Source organism: Porcisia hertigi, chromosome 26, assembly GCF_017918235.1.
Source record: "Porcisia hertigi strain C119 chromosome 26, whole genome shotgun sequence".
NCBI lineage: Eukaryota > Euglenozoa > Kinetoplastea > Trypanosomatida > Trypanosomatidae > Porcisia > Porcisia hertigi.
Genome location: NC_090585.1, coordinates 1,093,435 through 1,113,068, shown reverse-complemented (window position 1 = coordinate 1,113,068; position 19,634 = coordinate 1,093,435). Strand labels below are relative to the sequence as shown.

At 53.4% G+C, this 19,634-nt stretch overlaps 3 protein-coding genes across 3 annotated transcripts; all 3 read right to left on the bottom strand.

Annotated features, from left to right (window-relative positions):
• Positions 1-11,695: 11,695 nt before the first annotated feature.
• On the bottom strand, positions 11,696-12,493 carry JKF63_04329 (uncharacterized protein; the record flags this gene model as incomplete). The annotated part of the gene is made up of 1 exon (XM_067900315.1): positions 11,696-12,493. One exon carries the CDS (start codon positions 12,491-12,493, stop codon positions 11,696-11,698), a length of 798 nt encoding a protein of 265 aa, XP_067756499.1.
• A 667-nt stretch (positions 12,494-13,160) lies between these two features.
• On the bottom strand, positions 13,161-13,964 carry JKF63_04328 (uncharacterized protein; the record flags this gene model as incomplete). The annotated part of the gene is made up of 1 exon (XM_067900314.1): positions 13,161-13,964. One exon carries the CDS (start codon positions 13,962-13,964, stop codon positions 13,161-13,163), a length of 804 nt encoding a protein of 267 aa, XP_067756498.1.
• Positions 13,965-14,410: 446 nt separating this feature from the next.
• Positions 14,411-15,268, bottom strand: JKF63_04327 (uncharacterized protein; the record flags this gene model as incomplete). The annotated part of the gene is made up of 1 exon (XM_067900313.1): positions 14,411-15,268. One exon carries the CDS (start codon positions 15,266-15,268, stop codon positions 14,411-14,413), a length of 858 nt encoding a protein of 285 aa, XP_067756497.1.
• Between the last annotated feature and the right edge of the window lie 4,366 nt (positions 15,269-19,634).

Sequence of the window (19,634 nt, the reverse complement as noted above, 5' to 3'; positions counted from 1 at the left end):
GCGGTTGTGGCGGTGGTGTGAGTGTGTGTGTGTCTCTGCAGAGTATATATTTATTCAGCCTGTTGACCCAAAATGGAGTCAAGAGGCGTGGCCGAGTGGTGATGATCGTGTTCTCTGTCTCCTCCGCTCCCCGGGCCGCCCCCTCTCTATTTTCATCTTCCATGCACGCGGGGAGCAGGGCAGAGCGGTGTAGTGGAGGACACATCCACCCCGCCTTTATTGCGTACGTGCTCTATTTTGCTTCTCTGCCTTCTCCCCTGTTTTCCGAAAACTGTTTTGTTATTTTCCGGGATGGTGAAGCGGGGCGAAGCGATGCGACGACAGAAGAGCCCAACGAAAGACGAGTGAGATGACGATGCGACACCATATCAAGGGCACGCGTGTGCGTGTGGTGGCTGTTACTTTTGTTTAAGCGTCGAACTCTTCCTTCTGATGTTTTGCTTTCATTTCCTGGAGCCCATCTGTGCATTGCCCCTGCCGTGGTGTGCTCGTCCACGTGTCGACCCACGCGCTCGCCTCACCTGCAACGATCGACGCATCCCGTATCTTTGCGTATGGCCCCCTCCCTCCCCCCTTAATTCGCCATATATCTGTTTCTTCCAGCTAGACGCTGTGTGACGAACGTTTTTTCGTTTCTTTTCTTTTTTATCCCGAAGGTGAACACGTACGCTACGGATGGGAGCCTCCCTGTGCTGCGGATCTGTAGTTGTGTTTCTTTCCTGTTCCGTAGCCCGCCCTTTCCCTTTCCCTCCTTCCCCCTCCCTCTCCCCCTTCTTTGTGCAACCCACTGGGCCCCGACTTCCTCGGGGGGAGGGGGAGGAGGAGGAGGACAGGGAGGGAGGAGACTTCTCACACGAGGCAAATGAGAGAGAGAGCGGGAGCACGACCGCACGGTATCAGAACGCTACCGCCACAGGGGGGGGGGCGGGAGGGTGGGGGAGATTACCCCTCCGCGGTGAGGCGAGGCCAGCGAGAGAGGACACTGAGATGAGCGAAAACAACAGCAGACACTTTTGCATCATCTCTTCACCTGCCTCCCCCGTTCGCCCTTCCTCCCTCCCCACCGTCTCTCCATGGCCTCACCATGTCACCTTCGTTCCCCTGAGAGAGAGAGTGCGTGTGTGTGTGTGTGTGTGTCTTCTCTGTATTTTGTTTGCTCGCTGATGAAGTTCTCGTGCCCTCCTCTACCCCCCTCCCTCCCTCCCTCCCCGTTGTACGTCTACACGATTGTCAATGTGTGCGTGCGTGCGCCTCTTTGTAGTCTCAGGCCACAGAGAGGCCTGTGAAGGCGCTCCTTGTTTGACCGCATCATGATGCTCACCTGGACGGACATGCGTGGGTGGCGCAGCACAGGGGATCGCGTGAATCCAGGAGAGCAGTCGGGCGAATGACCGCGGCGGAAATACACATCGACGCGGGGAGGGGGAGTGTGGGGGTGGCGGAGTTGCACAGAAAGCAAAAGTCGTGCTGGATGCCGGATGGTGTCAGATGCGGGCCTGTGGTGGTGGTAGTGTGCGTACGAGTAGCCGATGCATTATGCAGACGGCCGTACACCCACACGTGCATGCACATCTCTCTTTCTTTTTTTCTCTCTATATATGTACGTACGGATATCTGTCTTTTTTTCCCATCTTTATATGCATACGTGCGTGAGCGATCCCATGACGAATAAACAGCGCAACAAGCAGCGAACAAAGAATCACCGAGACCATGGATGCCTGTATTCATTGACTGGGCAGCAGGGGCGGGGAGAGAGAGGTTGGAGAGAATGTGCGGTAGCCGGTCGCTCTCTCCCCCTCCCCTTCCCATCCTCTCCCCCGTCTCTCTCCATCCCCACACCTCAACACCGTCATGTCTGTCATCCCCCCCACCCCCTCACACCCCCCACCCCCGTTCCCTCTCTCTCTTCATCGTTCATTCAGGTCCACTTCGCCGTTCGCTGACGATCCTGCATTACCGCCCTGTTCACAGCGTATTCACTGAACGCGTTTTTCACACTCACACTCACACTCCCCTCGCGTGTTTGTTTGTCGTTCTTTGTTTCAAACTTTCCTGGTGAACACTCGAGTCCCCTACCCTGTCAGTTGTCTCCTCCCCCCGCTCGGGTACTTGGTGCTCCAGATGCGTCTCATTCATCTTCGCAGTGCCTTCTTGGCGATGCTGGCCGCGCTCATGGTGCTGGCCGTCTTGATCACCGTCGGCGGTACCGCAGCCGCGGCTGAAACCACCACCCGAATCTCGGCTGAACCGTCGCCTATGCCGGGATATTCCAAGAAGAATCTTGGAATTGTCGACTGAGTCGTCGTCGTCGTCGTCGTCCATGCCCCCCTTTGTAGGAGTCCACAACGGCCCCCTCCTCGAATGAGTCCTCATTGGCGGCCACAACGTCGAGCGCACCCGAAACCACTACCGCTTCTTTTGCCACTCAACTGAATGCGATCTGCGATAACGTGCGTGCTGGGGAATCACAGGAACGCCATCTGCTGCAGCGAGTGGCCCTCAACACGTCCACGCAGTCGTCGATGTGCGGCGAGGGCCTAGGGAGCTTCACGAACACGACGGTGGTGTGTGCTTTGGCAGTTTGAGGGAGGAGGGGGGGCTTTGCGCGGTAATTCAGCTGCTGCACTGAAGATGACGCCGCCACCCGTATGAAGACGCCGGCGGTGGCCCTGGTTGCCGGGACTGCTCCTCATTGGGGCGTGGGTGATGTGAGGTGGTGACTCCCTGCAGTGCACCCACGCCTCCCTACTTTCCTCCCCCTCCGCCCACCTCCTCCACCTTCCCCTCCTCCCCCGAGCTCGAGCTCGAGGGATGAAACATCACGGGGGTGGGAGGGCGTGGTTCTGGTGGCGGTTGTGGCGGTGGTGTGAGTGTGTGTGTGTCTCTGCAGAGTATATATTTATTCAGCCTGTTGACCCAAAATGGAGTCAAGAGGCGTGGCCGAGTGGTGATGATCGTGTTCTCTGTCTCCTCCGCTCCCCGGGCCGCCCCCTCTCTATTTTCATCTTCCATGCACGCAGGGAGCAGGGCAGAGCGGTGTAGTGGAGGACACATCCACCCCGCCTTTATTGCGTACGTGCTCTATTTTGCTTCTCTGCCTTCTCCCCTGTTTTTCGAAAACGGTTTTGTTATTTTCCGGGATGGTGAAGCGGGGCGAAGCGATGCGACGACAGAAGAGCCCAACGAAAGACGAGTGAGATGACGATGCGACACCATATCAAGGGCACGCGTGTGTGTGTGGTGGCTGTTACTTTTGTTTAAGCGTCGAACTCTTCCTTCTGATGTTTTGCTTTCATTTCCTGGAGCCCATCTGCGCATTGCCCCTGCCGTGGTGTGCTCGTCCACGTGTCGACCCACGCGCTCGCCTCACCTGCAACGATCGACGCATCCCGTGTCTTTGCGTATGGCCCCCTCCCTCCCCCCTTAATTCGCCATATATCTGTTTTTTCCAGCTAGACGCTGTGTGACGAACGTTTTTTCGTTTCTTTTCTTTTTTATCCCGAAGGTGAACACGTACGCTACGGATGGGAGCCTCCCTGCGCTGCGGATCTGTAGTTGTGTTTCTTTCCTGTTCCGTAGCCCGCCCTTTCCCTTTCCCTTTCTCCTCCCTCTCCCCCTTCTTTGTGCAACCCACTGGGCCCCGACTTCTTCGGGGGGAGGAGGAGGAGGAGGAGGAGGAGGAGGACAGGAAGGGAGGAGACTTCTCACACGAGGCAAATGAGAGAGAGAGCGGGAGCACGACCGCACGGTATCAGAACGCTACCGCCACAAAGGAGGGGGGCGGGAGGGTGGGGGAGATTACCCCTCCGCGGTGAGGCGAAGCCAGCGAGAGAGGACACTGAGATGAGCGAAAACAACAGCAGACACTTTTGCATCATCTCTTCACCTGCCTCCCCCGTTCGCCCTTCCTCCCTCCCCACCGTCTCTCCATGGCCTCACCATGTCACCTTCGTTCCCCTGAGAGAGAGAGTGCGTGTGTGTGTGTGTGTGTGTGTCTTCTCTGTATTTTGTTTGCTCGCTGAAGTTCTCGTGCCCTCCTCTACCCCCCTCCCTCCCTCCCTCCCCGTTGTACGTCTACACGATTGTCAATGTGTGCGTGCGTGCGCCTCTTTGTAGTCTCAGGCCACAGAGAGGCCTGTGAAGGCGCTCCTTGTTTGACCGCATCATGATGCTCACCTGGACGGACATGCGTGGGTGGCGCAGCACAGGGGATCGCGTGAATCCAGGAGAGCAGTCGGGCTAATGACCGCGCTGGAAATACACATCGACGCGGGGAGGAGGAGTGTGGGGTGGGGGTGGGGGGGGGGGGAGTTGCACAGAAAGCAAAAGTCGTGCTGGAGGCCGGATGGTGTCAGATGCGGGCCTGTGGTGGTGGTGTGTGTGTACGAGTAGCCGATGAATTATGCAGACGGCCGTACACCCACACGTGCATGCACATCTCTCTTTCTTTTTTTTTCTCTCTATATATGTACGTACGGATATCTGTCTTTTTTTTCCATCTTTATATGCATACGTGCGTGAGCCATCCCATGACGAATAAACAGCGCAACAAGCAGCGAACAAAGAATCACCGAGTCCATGGATGCCTGTATTCATTGACTGGGCAGCAGGGGCGGGGAGGGAGAGGTTGGTGAGAATGTGCGGTAGCCGGTCGCTCTCTCCCCCCCTCCCCTTCCCTTCCTCTCCCTCGTCTCTCTCCATCCCCACACCTCAACACCGTCATGTCTGTCATCCCCCCCACCCCTCACACCCACCACCCCTGCCCCTCTCTCTCTTCATCGTTCATTCAGGTCCACTTCGCCGTCATCGACGATCCCTGCATTACCGCCCTGTTCACAGCGTATTCACTGAACGCGTTTTTCACACTCACACTCACACTCCCCTCGCGTGTTTGTTTGTCGTTCTTTGTTTCAAACTTTCCTGTTGAACACTCGAGTCCCCTACCCTGTCAGTTGTCTCTTCCCCCCGCTCGGGTACTTGGTGCTCCAAATGCGTCTCATTCATCTTCGCAGTGCCTTCTTGGCAATGCTGGCCGCGCTCATGGTGCTGGCCGTCTTGATCACAGTCGACGGCACCGCAGCCGCGTCTAAAAACGCCGCCCAAGTCTCGGGTGGACCGTCTCCTATGCCGGGATATTCCGAGAAGAATCTTGGGATTGTCGACTGAGTCGTCGTCGTCATCGTCATCCATGCCCCCTTGTAGGAGTCCACAACGGCCCCCTCCTCGAATGAGTCCTCACTGGCGGCCACAACGTCGAGCGCACCTGAAACTACTACCGCTTCTTTTGCCACTCAACTGAATGCGATCTGCGATAACGTGCGTGCTGGGGAATCACAGGAACGCCATCTGCTGCAGCGAGTGGCCCTCAACACGTCCACGCAGTCGTCGATGTGCGGCGAGGGCCTAGGGAGCTTCACGAACACGACGGTGGTGTGTGCTTTGGCAGTTTGAGGGAGGAGGGGGGGCTTTGCGCGGTAATTCAGCTGCTGCACTGAAGATGACGCCGCCACCCGTATGAAGCCGCCGGCGGTGGCCCTGGTTGCCGGGACTGCTCCTCATTGGGGCGTGGGTGATGTGAGGTGGTGACTCCCTGCAGTGCACCCACGCCTCCCTACTTTCCTCCTCTTCCGCCCACCTCCTCCACCTTCCCCTCCTCCCCCGAGCTCGAGCTCGAGGGATGAAACATCACAGGGGTGGGAGGGTGTGGTTCTGGTGGCGGTGGTGTGAGTGTGTGTGTGTCCCTGCAGAGTATATATTTATTCAGCCTGTTGACCCAAAATGGAGTCAAGAGGCGTGGCCGAGTGGTGATGATCGTGTTCTCTGTCTCCTCCGCTCCCCGGACCGCCCCCTCTCTATTTTCATCTTCCATGCACGCGGGGAGCAGGGCAGAGCGGTGTAGTGGAGGACACATCCACCCCGCCTTTATTGCGTACGTGCTCTATTTTGCTTCTCTGCCTTCTCCCCTGTTTTCCGAAAACGTTTTTGCTATTTTCCGGGATGGCGAAGCGGGGCGAAGCGATGCGACGGCAGAAGAGCCCAACGAAAGACGAGTGAGCTGACGATGCGACACCATCTCAAGGGCACGCGTGTGTGTGTGGTGGCTGTTACTTTTGTTTAAGCGTCGAACTCTTCCTTCTGATGTTTTGCTTTCATTTCCTGGAGCCCATCTGTGCATTGCCCCTGCCGTGGTGTGCTCGTCCACGTGTCGACCCACGCGCTCGGCTCACCTGCAACGATCGACGCATCCCGTGTCTTTGCGTATGGCCCCCTCCCTCCCCCCTTAATTCGCCATATATCTGTTTCTTCCAGCTAGACGCTGTGCGACGAACGTTTTTTCGTTTTTCTTTTTTATCCCGAAGGTGAACACGTACGCTACGGATGGGAGCCTCCCTGCGCTGCGGATCTGTAGTTGTGTTTCTTTCCTGTTCCGTAGCCCGCCCTTTCCCTTTCCCTTTCTCCTCCCTCTCCCCCTTCTTTGTGCAACCCACTGGGCCCAGACTTCTTCGGGGAGGGAGGAGGAGGAGGAGGACAGGAAGGGAGGAGACTTCTCACACGAGGCAAATGAGAGAGAGAGCGGGAGCACGACCGCACGGTATCAGAACGCTACCGCCACAAAGGAGGGGGGCGGGAGGGTGGGGGAGATTACCCCTCCGCGGTGAGGCGAAGCCAGCGAGAGAGGACACTGAGATGAGCGAAAACAACAGCAGACACTTTTGCATCATCTCTTCACCCGTCTCCCCCGTTCGCCCTTCCTCCCTCCCCACCGTCTCTCCATGGTCTCACCATGTCACCTTCGTTCCCCTGAGAGAGAGAGTGCGTGTGTGTGTGTGTGTGTATGTGTCTTCTCTGTATTTTGTTTGCTCGCTGATGAAGTTCTCGTGCCCTCCTCTACCCCCCTCCTCTACCCCCCTCCCTCCCCCCCTCCCTCCCTCCCCGCTGTACGTCTACACGATTGTGAATGTGTGCGTGCGTGCGCCTCTTTGTAGTCTCAGGCCACAGAGAGGCCTGTGAAGGCGCTCCTTGTTCGACCGCATCATGATGCTCACCTGCGACCCTAACCCTAACCCTAACCCTAACCCTAACCCTAACCCTAACCCTAACCCTAACCCTAACCCTAACCCTAACCCTAACCCTAACCCTAACCCTAACCCTAACCCTAACCCTAACCCCAACCCTAACCCTAACCCTAACCCTAACCCTAACCCTAACCCTAACCCTAACCCTAACTTTAATTTGACCCTAAATTTTAATCTTAACTTTAATTTTAATTCTAACTTTAATTTGACTTGACTTGACTTACTTAACTCCAATTACCTCAAACCCTTAAACTAACTCCTAACTCAACCCTAACTCCTAACCCTAACCCTAACCCTAACCTTAACCTTAACCCTAACCCTTAACCCTAACCTCTAACCCTGACTCTAACTTTAATTTTAATTTGAATTTTAATCTTAATCTTGACTTAACTTTAACTTCTTAATCCTAAATTTGACTTAACTTTAATCTTAACTTTAATTTTAACTTTGAATTTAATCTTGACCTTAATTTTCAATTTAATTTAACTTGTAATTTGAACTCAATTTTAATCTTAACTTTAATTTTGACCTTGACCCTAACTTAACTACCTGACCTCAATTTGACTTAATTTCGACTTAATTTAACCTAATTTGACTTGACTTAATTAGACTCCAATTTGACTTTAATTTCACCTCAATCTTCAATTTCAATTTACCCCACTTTAATTTTAATTTAAATTTTACCTTCGAATTTAATTTCAACAACTTCAATTTTAATTTAATTTAATTTCTAACTTAATTCTAATTTAATCTAATCTAATTTCAATTTCTACCCTAATCTTTAATTTTAAATTCTAATTTAACCTAAATTTTATGGACTTGACTTTAAACCTTACACTCAACCTATGCACCCTGACCCTATGACCCTATCGGCCCGAAATCGCAAAAGTCGCAGCACTGACAACGCGGCAGCAGGAACCGGCACCCCCGTCTATCCCCTATCCCCGAGCACCGCCACAAGCATCGACTGCTAGTGTAAGTTGCGCCTGCAGACGCATACGGCGAGGGCCAGGGACACACGCCGCGCGCGTCTAGGATCCAAGGTGTTCCGCTTCGTTTTTCATCTTCCCTTTATACGGTTGACTTTCACGCAAATGAAAACAAGCCGACGGAGCTGCAGTGCCAACCCCACGGAGACCTCGAGGGCAATGGGATGGAGAATAACGGCAGGAGGTAACGCGACGTCTGCGCGCCGATCTGGAATAGAGAACAAAAGGCGCCACCCTGCCGCCGCGGTCAGGTCACCCAGGGCAGGGTTTTCTAAAAAGTGGACGGGTAGGGGATCGAACCCTAGGCCTTCCGTATGCGAAACGGACGCTCTACCACTGAGCTACACGCCCTGCAAAAAGAACCTCCAATGGGTTCGCTGTTACCGAGTGAGATGCAAAGCTATCGCGCAGGCGTGACCCAGTACATCCAGTACGGGAGTGTGTACCGGAGACGGCGTCTCCATGTGTGCATGGAGCCATGCCGATGGCGCTTAGAGGACGCAAAGCCCCGCCCTGTTATCGTGAACGGGAAGACACTTAGAGAGACCACCCCCCGGGGGGAGGGGGGGGGCGCTATGCGAAACCAGGCCACGCGCTGATACACGCGCAGGCAACGCCAACATTGTAATGTGTTGGGCTTCTTCCAAGCTGCCTGTCCAGAAGTATATGCGCATCCCGCATGCACGGCGTAGTGCGCGGCGCTGTAAGTTCCTCTATTTGAACCAAGGCTAGACAAAATGACAGCTAGTAACCGTGAGCAAGTGCCTGTTCTTCCGAATGCTGTGCACACAGTCGCGTGTGCAGGCACACTGGCGACGTGAAATCGCGTCCGTCTTCCTAGGGCAAATGAGCCTCTCTGAAGAAACAATACCAAGGCAGGGGTCTTGAAGTTGTCCGGGTGCAATGTGGTATGTCGATTGCTAGCATGATAGTGAGGCCCAACGCCTGTAACGTCGTGACGGGTGCGACACACAGTAGTTTACAAGGAAGCCGGACAGAAGCAAAAATGGGATAATACGCCCAGTGTCTCAACGCAGTACCATCGGTACACTACCAAGGCAGTATGACCTGCCGCTACCACCGCTGCGCGGTATGGATTGTCAGGTAAAGGCGAACAGGTATCCGGCGAGGGTAGTCCTCCTCAGTTTGACGCATATAGAGAAGCGCTCGACACAGTCCAAGCGCAAGAACGCTCCCATTTCAAGGTGGTGTGCTGCAACCTCTCGTAGTGACAAACTCAACGTGTGCTGAGAGAACCCGAAACGGGAAACATCTCAGGTGTGTAGCAAACGTGAAAGCTGCGTAGCGGCACTAGCACGCTTCGCAGAAGCGACAGACGGCACACCGATTACTCTTCCACAGGACGGTCACTTGTACGATAGACGAACCGCAGAGACAGACATGACCAATCTAGACGGTGGTGTTTCATAGATGACGCTTCCACTGCATTCGTCTGTCACTGCTACCGGCCTTTTGTCGCTGTTGATTGCGGGGGGGGGGGGGGGGTTAATGCCCAAGAACTGAGAGATGGACTGTGCATCATAAAAGACAGTCAAAATGTGCAGCCGCACCACAGTGCTAGTCAGCAGTTGACCATGTCAACCGTGTTGACCCAGCACAAAAATCTGGTGCACCGTATGAGAAATATTCCCCAGGCACCAGACAAAGAGGCCATACACTAGTGACTGTGCCTGAACACCTTCTAGGGGCCTCAACGGAAACAGTGCAGCCAGGCGGAAAAGTTTTTCGTGTTGGTCACTTCCACAAATGCCCGAGCTGGCGTGAGAACAGAAAAAGCAGTACGGTAGAGTGTGCAACATGCAGAGGAGTCCCCCCTGTGCTCGCCGATGACCTGTGACGAGTACAAAGAGCAGCGGAGTTACACCCTCAGACGTCCCACAATCCCCAGCAACGCGGACTCACCCGCACACCACTCATATTTTACGGGGAGAGTGTGGTGTTTCACTCTTGAAGTATCGTAGTGTACGGAACGGAAAAACAACAGCAACCTGTTTGGGAGAAAGGACGGCGAGAATATGGCTTACCATCTGTGACGATTCCCTACGCCGTTGTAAATCGCCAGTGATAGACGATCAAAACCGAGAAGAGGGGAGACACAAGACAAATTTAACGGACACAAGTAAGATGCGGGTAGTGTTTGAGGGTACAAGGACCGGGGGAGAACATTGGCGCCTAACACTCCGGGGACGAGTCCCCACAATAGAGAGTGAGGATACCCGTCTTTTCGGCTCACCTCCTCCAGCTAAGAGAGCAGCGCATTTCGCTAGTCCGTTGTTCGTCGTGCAAGTAACACGGCAGCACAAGAAGTGTACGCGCAATGGCAAGGGGGGTATAAAGGACAACGACTTCCCATAGGCTGTCTCCGTGTGCCCTTAGAGTGTCTTACCACCCGCCGTGTCAGGGAGAGCTAGAGACGAAATACACATGAAGAAACGATTCGAGTGGAGAGTTTCCTCGGGGCTCAGGTTGGGAGCCTACGGTGAAACCGCTGTGACAGCGGTCCCGATTCGCCAACAAAGTGGCTGATGGGGATGCTTTACGCGGCTCTGTCACGCCAGAGAGAGATTTTGTTGCTTGGAGGTGCATTTTACAAGGTGCTGCAGAACAACGAGTCTGCTATATTCAGGATACAAACGAGTAAAAGACGTATAAGTAATCAATGCTGCGAAAGATTAATGCTCTTTTCAGGAAACAGAAAAACAAGACGGACACCGTAAAGAAACCAGCTTTGATTGCCCGCTAGAAACTGCTTTTTGTTTCGTTGCGCCAGAGGCAAGCACTGCTTTCACCTAATCCTCACTCACAAGCCCACCACAGTCACAGGTGAGCTCGTATTCACCTCAACAACACCAAAAAAAAAACATAGGCAGAAAATCAAGAATACAACAGGATAGATTTTTTTTTATTGGTCGAGAATCTTATTACGCTTCAAATAGGTTGTTTCCCAGTTTTCGTCGGGCAGTTGAAAACTCCACGTATCGTTCTAAAATAAACAGCTTTAAAGAAAAAAAGACACGCGTCGCAGGACTGCAGGATCCGTCATCTGAGCATTGCCTCATGATCAATCTTTGCGCATCACCACACAACAGATCACTTCAGATCCCCCAGCCTAAGCGTATCTACATGAGCACAAGCACGATAAAGCTGAGAGAAAAAAGAAAAAGAGAGAAAAAAGCCTTCATTGTGTGGGAATCATATGAATGGTAACAAACTGGGGCTGTGTCACGTGTCCATCCAAGACAGCGTCATCACATATCCAGTCGCTGATATCAGTGGCGACAGAGTAATTTTTGTCTACCTTAAGCTCTGGTGACTTGGCGATGCGGCCACCAGAACCGCCTCTGGGGACGGGAACAAAATAGAGGGGGGGTGTGGCCCTTTCACAGAGAATCAATAGTGGCATCCGAAGTCACACACCGACGCGCATTCCATTATTAGAGAGCATTGAAATGCGGAAAAAGCAGCCCCAGGGTTCGACAACGTACAACACGACAAGCAATTAGCCAGTTGTTGGCCACTGTGCTGCTTTTTCACAGACAAATCGCTTAATAATATTTCATACTCGCACTGCTCTCCAGCAGTCTAAACGTGTACGTTGCTCCAACCACATCAGGGGTAGTTCATCCCTGATGGCAAAAAGAGCGTGCCGATTTCGTGTCGGCCTCCAAGAAGAAAAGGACGGATCTTTTCCAGTTGGAAGCCGCTCGAGAGGTACATCTTCTCGCCCATCTCCAGAAGATATTGAGCAGCCTGCAGCTTTGTCACGATGCCACCCGTTGCAAAACGGTTGTTTGGGGTCGCCTCAGCAACAAGATCGGCGGGGTCGATTTTGTGAACAACACGGCGCACTTTTGCATCCTTGCAGATGTGCGGGTGCGCAGTGTAGTAGCCGTCGATGTCGCTGAGAATGACAAGAAGACCCGCGTTGAAGTTGTGTGCGACGGCGGCGGACAGACGGTCATTGTCTCCGAAGTCGAACTCCGGGACTGCTGTCGCAGCGTTTTCGTTGATAATGGGAAGCACACTGTGTTTGAGAAGCGCGTCGATCGCGCGGCGGGCGCTGTCAGTGCGCTTGCCGGAGTCGAGATCGTAAGAAGAAAGCATCATCTCCGCGCAGAGAATATTGTGCTTTTGGAACTCGGTGGAGTACATGTGCATGAGCATTGGCTGCCCCACCGCTGCCAGCGCCTGCTTATTTGCCGGAGACGACTTATCCATCACCTTTGTTGTATGCCCGCAAGCGACTGCGCCCGAGGTGACAAGGATGACTTCATACCTGGTTCGAAGATCTGCGAGAAACTTGCAGAGCTCCGTGACGCGGTGCGAGGCAATCTCCTCATTTTCCACGAGAATGGAGGACCCCACCTTCACCACGATGCGCCTCACAGACTTCAATATGTCTGTCATTCGTGATGGAGCGTGTGTGTTGGGGGAGATGGGGGAGAGGGAGGGCAATTGAGACAGATGAGAGCCAAGAAGCACTTGAGACGCTGTGCTCCGTTCGATTTCGGATATATGCCTTTTGTTTGTTGTCGAAGTCGAGTGAGCAACCTCCGTGTAAAGACCACCTACAAGATATGAACGCAGCCCCCGCACATGAGCGTATGTAGGCCGGCACGAACACGGACACGTACGTGGGCGTGCAAAAGAGAAAAAATGCGGAGGGACAAAAATCGATGACAAATGGCAGAAATTCTGTGCTTCTTTGGCAACCATGGAGAAAGTGCACTGTGTTGGTCACTGTGACCCTGAGCGATGGACACACACGTGCATCCGACACCATCCCTCACAGGTCCATCCCACGTCGGTGCCGAGGGGGCAAAAAGCGGTCGCGCCTCATCCTAAACGGTAACGGCACCTGTGCACGTCATTCCGACTGGTTCGCTTCAGCCCCAAATGGAGGCTGAGCACAGTCCAACACAGATGGTGCACTAAATAAGTGTTTAGATAGAGAATATTGCTCATTGCATGCAGTGCTCACTGGGGAAGGACACCTGTACTCACACACATGTACAGGAGTGTGGCCCACGGGTGAAGCGTTGTGCGTATACCGTAGCCACCACACCTCTGGAGCCTAGGCAAACACGCCCTCAGCGGAGCCGTGGTCAAGGAGCAACGTCACCGATCCACGACAGTCTCTGAGGAACCGCGATACGGGGAGAGGGACCGTCGGAGTCTCATCCAGGATACCGCGCACGACCCAGTTTTTATCTTTGCCGGCGGCCAGCACAACGACATGCTTAGCGTGTTGAATGACTGTCTTGGAGAGAGAGACTCGCCAGACCTTTGGGTTCATAGTTGGGCTTGGATAGCTCACGGTGATGACATTCTTATCATCCGTAGCTGCCACAGAGTTCGGAAATATAGACGCCGTGTGACCATCAGAGCCGAATCCAAGAAGCACAATGTCCACTACAGGAACAGGCTTTGCAAAATTGTCTACTTGCTGGCATGGCAGGCGATTCAAAAGTTTGTTCTCGTAATCCCGTGCGACGACCCACGCAGCGTCGATGCCGCCCTCTTCGTCTCTTGATGTCGCCAGCGCGGCGCTCGGGTCGATTGGAATGACATCGCTGCTCGGTACATGACTAAGCAGCGCCTTAGTTGCCATAGAAAAATTGCTTTGCTCGTCGTCTGCTGCGAGGAGACGCTCGTCGCCCAGTATGAACTGCACCGCGTGCTGCTGCAGCAACGCCAGATCATGCTCGCGGAGCTCCTCATAAAGCCTCTTAGGGGTGGAACCTCCAGACAATGCCAATACGATAGGTGCGAACTTCTCCACCCGCGCATTGATCGCACCCAGAATAATCTCGCGCGCGGCGAGACTCATCTGCGACAAGTCTTCGCAGACCTTCACGTTAGGAGAAAAGGAGGACATAATCCCGACAGTACAAGCTTCGGAGAAAAGGGGGGAAATATCTTGGAGAAGAGGGGGTGAAATGGAGGTGGGAGTGGGCTGTCCTTGTTGAATATACGTGTGAATGTAAAAATAGGGGAGGAAGCCGATGAGCCAGCGACTGCGAATTTTCTGCGGGCGAGCCCACGGGCAGTGAATGAGATATTCGAAAGTTGGCAGCGATCGTTCGAAAAGCAGAGAGACGAGTCCTATAATACTACAATTTGACCCTACGCGCTGTGCGCACAGGAAACCCGCCTGTCGGGCAAAGTCGGTGCCCTGAACCGAAAGTACCCGAAGCACACACCCTCGCAAGTGATGTTTGACCAGGGGCACAACCCGTTTGCTACTAGTCGCTACAGTGGCTGTCCTCCTAATCAAGGAAGTAGCATGCGAAAGACCAGATCGGTATTCATGAACATCTAGGTTCAGAAGAGCACCAGCATTAAAGCCCACCCCACGACCCCGGCGATGTACACTGCTGCGCTTGCCACTCTTTTTCGGACAGATAACTGGCTGCTTCGAAGAATTACGAACTCGGGAGGGCCAATGACGTTGCACAGCGCGTGGGCTGCAGCAATGGCAACAATGCTACCCTCGCAAACGTGTTCATAATAGTAACCGCTCAGGAGACCAAATAGGGAAGTGAAAACCAGAATCCCGCACATGGTGCAACTAGCTGAGAGCCAGCACGCACGCTCTTTGGCGAGACGTCCTCTCTCGTCAAGGTCCAAGTCCCCACTGTCCCTGTAGGCTACACTGGCCAGAGAGACGAGATGGTGCGTGTGAGAGAGCGCAAAGAGCAGAGATGAGACGCCAATGCGCGTCGCTGACGAACGGCGGTGCAAAAGTGAAAAAAGAACGCCACGGTAAAAGAGCTCTTCGCCCAGCGGACAGATCACGTAATTTCGCCAGTACATCAGGGCACACTCCGCCTGCACCAGGGTCCCAAGGTACCACGCATCTGTGAGTGGCCCTGTAAAAAGCAAGAGCGTTGACACAAAAGAACGAATTACCGGCCACCAAAAAGTGCTCCGGCTCTCCAGGACAAGTGGCGATGCCTTATCGGATGCAAGGTAGGCGCTGCTCAAGACACAGCACATACCGAAAGAGATCGTGCGTCTGCGGATCGTTTCGTAGCTGCTGCGGTCGACATAGATGGTCGGGTCTGATGAAGCGATGCTAAGCGACTTCACAGCAGAGCGGAAAAAACACCGTTCACGTGGCCAGACATAAAAAGAGCCGATAAAGGCTACCGAAACCCCGGCACTGACAAGAAAGTCCATCGCGTAGTGTTACGTTTCTCAGTGGTGGCCACCGGGTGAAAAACGCCCGAATCGATTCGGGCCCCTCAGCGGGAACAGAAAAACAGAGGTAGCTGGGAATGCGAATCGAAGAATGGAAAAAAAAGGAGCACAAGAAGCGGCACACCCAAAAAAAGATGTGGCGGGGAGGGAGGGGAGGGAGGGGGGGAGACGTCACATCCATAGAGAAAGAGAGCAAAAACTGTCGTGTTTGGATTTTCTTTTTGCCGAAACGCAGACTCCCATCGACATGGCTAAACAGTGTAGTTACTAATCCATCTGGGAGACAAGAAGAGAGCGCCGGCTCTCTCTCAGGTGTAGGAAATGCGACGACGACCTTTTTCAGAGAGACCAAGGATACTTGACACCTGGAAGGTGTTTTGAAAAGTGTTCTAGAGGCACCTGCCCCTCACGGTCCTCTGGGTCGGGGTTTGCCTTCGGCCATACGACTTCTCCTCGTCTCTAGCCCGAATTGTTTTCCCCCTTTATTGGCCACCCGGGGTGCGGCCCATCCTCCGGTCTTTTGGGTGGTGGATGCAATTAAGCCCACTTTGTGCAGGATGTTAGCATCACTCTTGACGACGGAGGCTCGCACTCGCCCCTGTCGCCGCCGTGGACTACATACTGTGACTCAGCCATCCCCGGATAGGCAGGAGATTGCTTCTGTCTCGCAACGCCCATATTTGCATACGAGATTTCTACAAACCCCCGAAAAAGAAAAAAAGAAAGATTTGAGGTTCTCAAAACATTTCCTCGTGCTCGTCCGGGATTGTCGTTTTTGGGGGCAGTGGGCGCGCTGAAGCCATTACCGAGCCAACAAATGAGCCCTTTCATTTTGCCGTACCGCCCCTGCCACCCCACATCCCGCGAAGGGAGGGGGGGGGGGAGGGGAAAGAGAGGGAACAAGCATACAAGCACGTCCTATCCACAACCGCATTCTCAGTTGGTGTAGCTTCTTCACTTGGCGCTGTGACCACCTCTCCTGTGTTGTACAAACAAGTCCCGGGTAATCAGAGGGTTCCCTCTCTGCCTCACCAATACGACCTGCTGGCTCGACCAGCCGATTCTCGGGCGGAAGATGATCTTCTCCACGTGCCAAAGTACCCCCGTGATGCGGTTCATAGAGGCGCTACAACTGTAGCGCCTTCTAGAAAATTACGCCACATCCAAAGAGTCGCATCAGGGTCGAGCCGCTGCCCGAGGTTGCACGATGTCCACGCCAGGTGCCAAACCAGCTTGCCCCACCACTCAGAAATTTGTTTCTGCAATTATCTGCAATTATCTGCACTGTCACTCACCAGCAGCCTTGCAGGTATTGGTCAATCACAACCTTGTGGAAGAGCAGGGTCCTTGAACAGCATGCGGTATGGCATCCTCGTCAAGCACTCAAAGGCTTACTAGTCAAGGTACAACAGAACGGTGTTCAAGTTCATATCTGTCATCATGTGACCGGTAACCCTCCAAGATCATTCGATCCTCGACGTCCTCATCTCCCACGTGAACGTCTCTCATTTCTTGCGAAGGACTCTGCTCACCTGCTCCTACATCACAGCCAATAAGCCCAAGAATAAGGTTCCCGCACATTGTAAGCGTGCCTCAAAATCCTTCACCCCCCCCTCTCCTTTCCCCTCCCCGCCATCGGACCGGATGCGCCGTATCGCCGATTTCCACACATACAAATTAAAAGAGCCCCCCACCCCCCACCCCCCAAAGGTCGGTGATTGTTGTAACGGTTCTGTGCAGACCGCAGAACGTGCAGCCACTACAAAGCCCATTTTTTTCACGTGATCCTTCACTGGAAAAGCCGCGACCCAAGGGCCTTGTGACCTTTGCGAGGTTTGCAGCAGTCGTACGCCACGCCGATTCCCGCTTTGATCCAACCCCACCCTCGCTTCTCCTCCTGCCTTTCTTTGCATCCAGGGAGACGGGGGTGCAACGTGATCATTTGGACCACATTTGGTGATGTGGGAATACCGTGCGTCTGTGTTTTTTTTTTGGGGGGGGGGGGGGCAGAGGGTCTTTAATGTGTCCTGTGGATCGCAAAACAAAACACGACATCGAGGGAAGTCTCGCATTGGCTTGATGCTTGCGTCGCCGCACAAACCCCAGTGGAGCCGAGTGCGGGGAATGAGGTTTCGTGGGTGGAGGAATAGTGGTCGACCTCCGCGATGGCGTGACCGGAGCTGAGACAGGGCCAACCGACCTGCCACGGGGTTTCCCCACCTCTAAAGAAGAACAACATTAGGGGTCTCGCGGAACCCTGTCGCATTCCTCCACATGCGGTGCTAACACAACCCTCCATCCCTCCCTCCCTCTGGAAAAAAAAAGGCCTCACGTACCAAAAGGCCACTTTGCATCGTCAACCGACAATCCCGCGAATGCGCACAAAAAAACAAAAGCCCAAATCATTCATGAATAGCTGCACTCTTTTAATACCAGGAAACCCCGCGTTCATTGCAGCACGAGCGTTGAGTGAAAGCCGGCGTCGTCGACCCGCTCTCGAATCCCTCAGGGGTCACCATTGGCGGTTCTCAGCTAGAGTATTCAGCTTGGAAACCACAGACGTACTTGTAGTGATGATCTTCATTACATGCTTCAACTGATTCCTCATTAGTGGCCCCTCCGGGGGCCAGACACACACATAAAAATCAATACATGTGACTCGCCCCCGCCCCCTTCCCAGAGTCCTCCAGAAGAAATGCAAGGTCCATGCACATGTCTTCGTAGTGCGCCACTGGACCCATTATAGGCAGTCTCGGCGGCGTCGCCAGAGCCACTCACCCACATTGGCCATAGCTTTCCCAGCACGCGCCCACAAGACCTTTTAAAGTATGGTGTTCAGTCGGGGTTGGCATGTATTTCGCTGTCGTTCGGAATGAACGAGCCAGTTCTCCACTCAGCGCAAGGATTCGCGATTGCGCCAACGCCGTGTGGATAGACCATTGTGGTCACAGTACCGCTGCCTAAACTTGTGCAGGGCGCTTGCCTAGTATGGAAATTGTTTGTTTCCAGGGCGATTACTGGTGAAGACACTTACGGTGGTCTAAACTCTGAGCCTGCGAGGGTTGAGGAGGCTACCCATTATGGATGTGAAATATCAAACGCTAAAAGTCTCTAAATTACTCGAGTCCAGTGGTGGCGGGAGTCACATAAAAGAGTTGGGCGGGAGGCCAATGGCTAGTGGGGCAGTTTAATCGAATGGCAGTGTGCACCTCGATTCACAAATCATTCATTACCCCATTGCCTTGCGTTCAGCGGTCCTCGATCACGTTTGTCAAAGTTTTTTTTTCTCTCAAAGAGAGTGGGCACATAGAGAACGAGAAAGCACAGTAGTAGTAGGATGATCGAGGCTAAGGTGACAGGCAGCTGTTGAGCACCCAGTGACTCATTTGTACGAGACAGAGCACCGTGTATCTCGAAAAAAAAGATAGCGCTTTAACCCCCTTCTGGTGCACACAGAAAGAGCGTCCAGGCCTCTCTGGAGGTGTGGCATCCCCCCCCCCTTTTTTTGTTGTTGCGTGGGGGCAACAAGGATTTGGAAGGAACATCATTGAGCATGGAAAAAAAAAGCAAGGACAAAGTTCACATGGAAAAGTGTGTGTCTGTCTGTGTCTCTGTGTGTGTGTGTGAATGCGTCGGTGACAGACTCGTAGACAGACACACCCATGCGTCAGATGGAAACGAGCCGCAATATAAACTGGAAGCGGATATTGGATTAAAAAAACGAGAGTCTGTGCACATATGTGTGCCTGGCGACAAAGCGATGTCAGTACGAGACACGGATATCCGATCATCAGGAGAGAAGAGATCATATGGAAGCGATGATAAGTTTTTTTTTGAAGGCAAAAGACAAAGAAAAAGAAAACAAGCACAACTTACACATCTCTGAAGAGATCGCCCACGGAAACCTCCGTCCACTCCATCCTAGTGGGCTCTCTTGAGGTGATACTCAAAACTTGTACATCTCATATATTTTCGTTGATGTTGAGAGGAACATATCCGAGTAAAAAAATTTGTGGCGTTTTTGATGCACACCTGCGGCAAGACGCAAAGAAGCACACAAAAACAAAAAATACCCCATTTTTCAGGGCTCGGGAACTTGTAGACACATGGAGTGCATCGAGCCGGGATTTACCAACGCGTACCTCGGATTCGAGGGAGGCCTCCCCTCTACAGCTAGGCTTGGCGTGTGGTTGTGGAGGAGAGATGAAGAGGTCTCCCCTTCAGCTCGACACTCTCGCCCATGCATAGCTCTAGGCAAAGCCGCTCGGTGATCCGAATATAGACACACAAAACTGATCAGTTCCGGTAGGGGAAATAGATCCGCCCGTGCACGGAGATTGAGAAC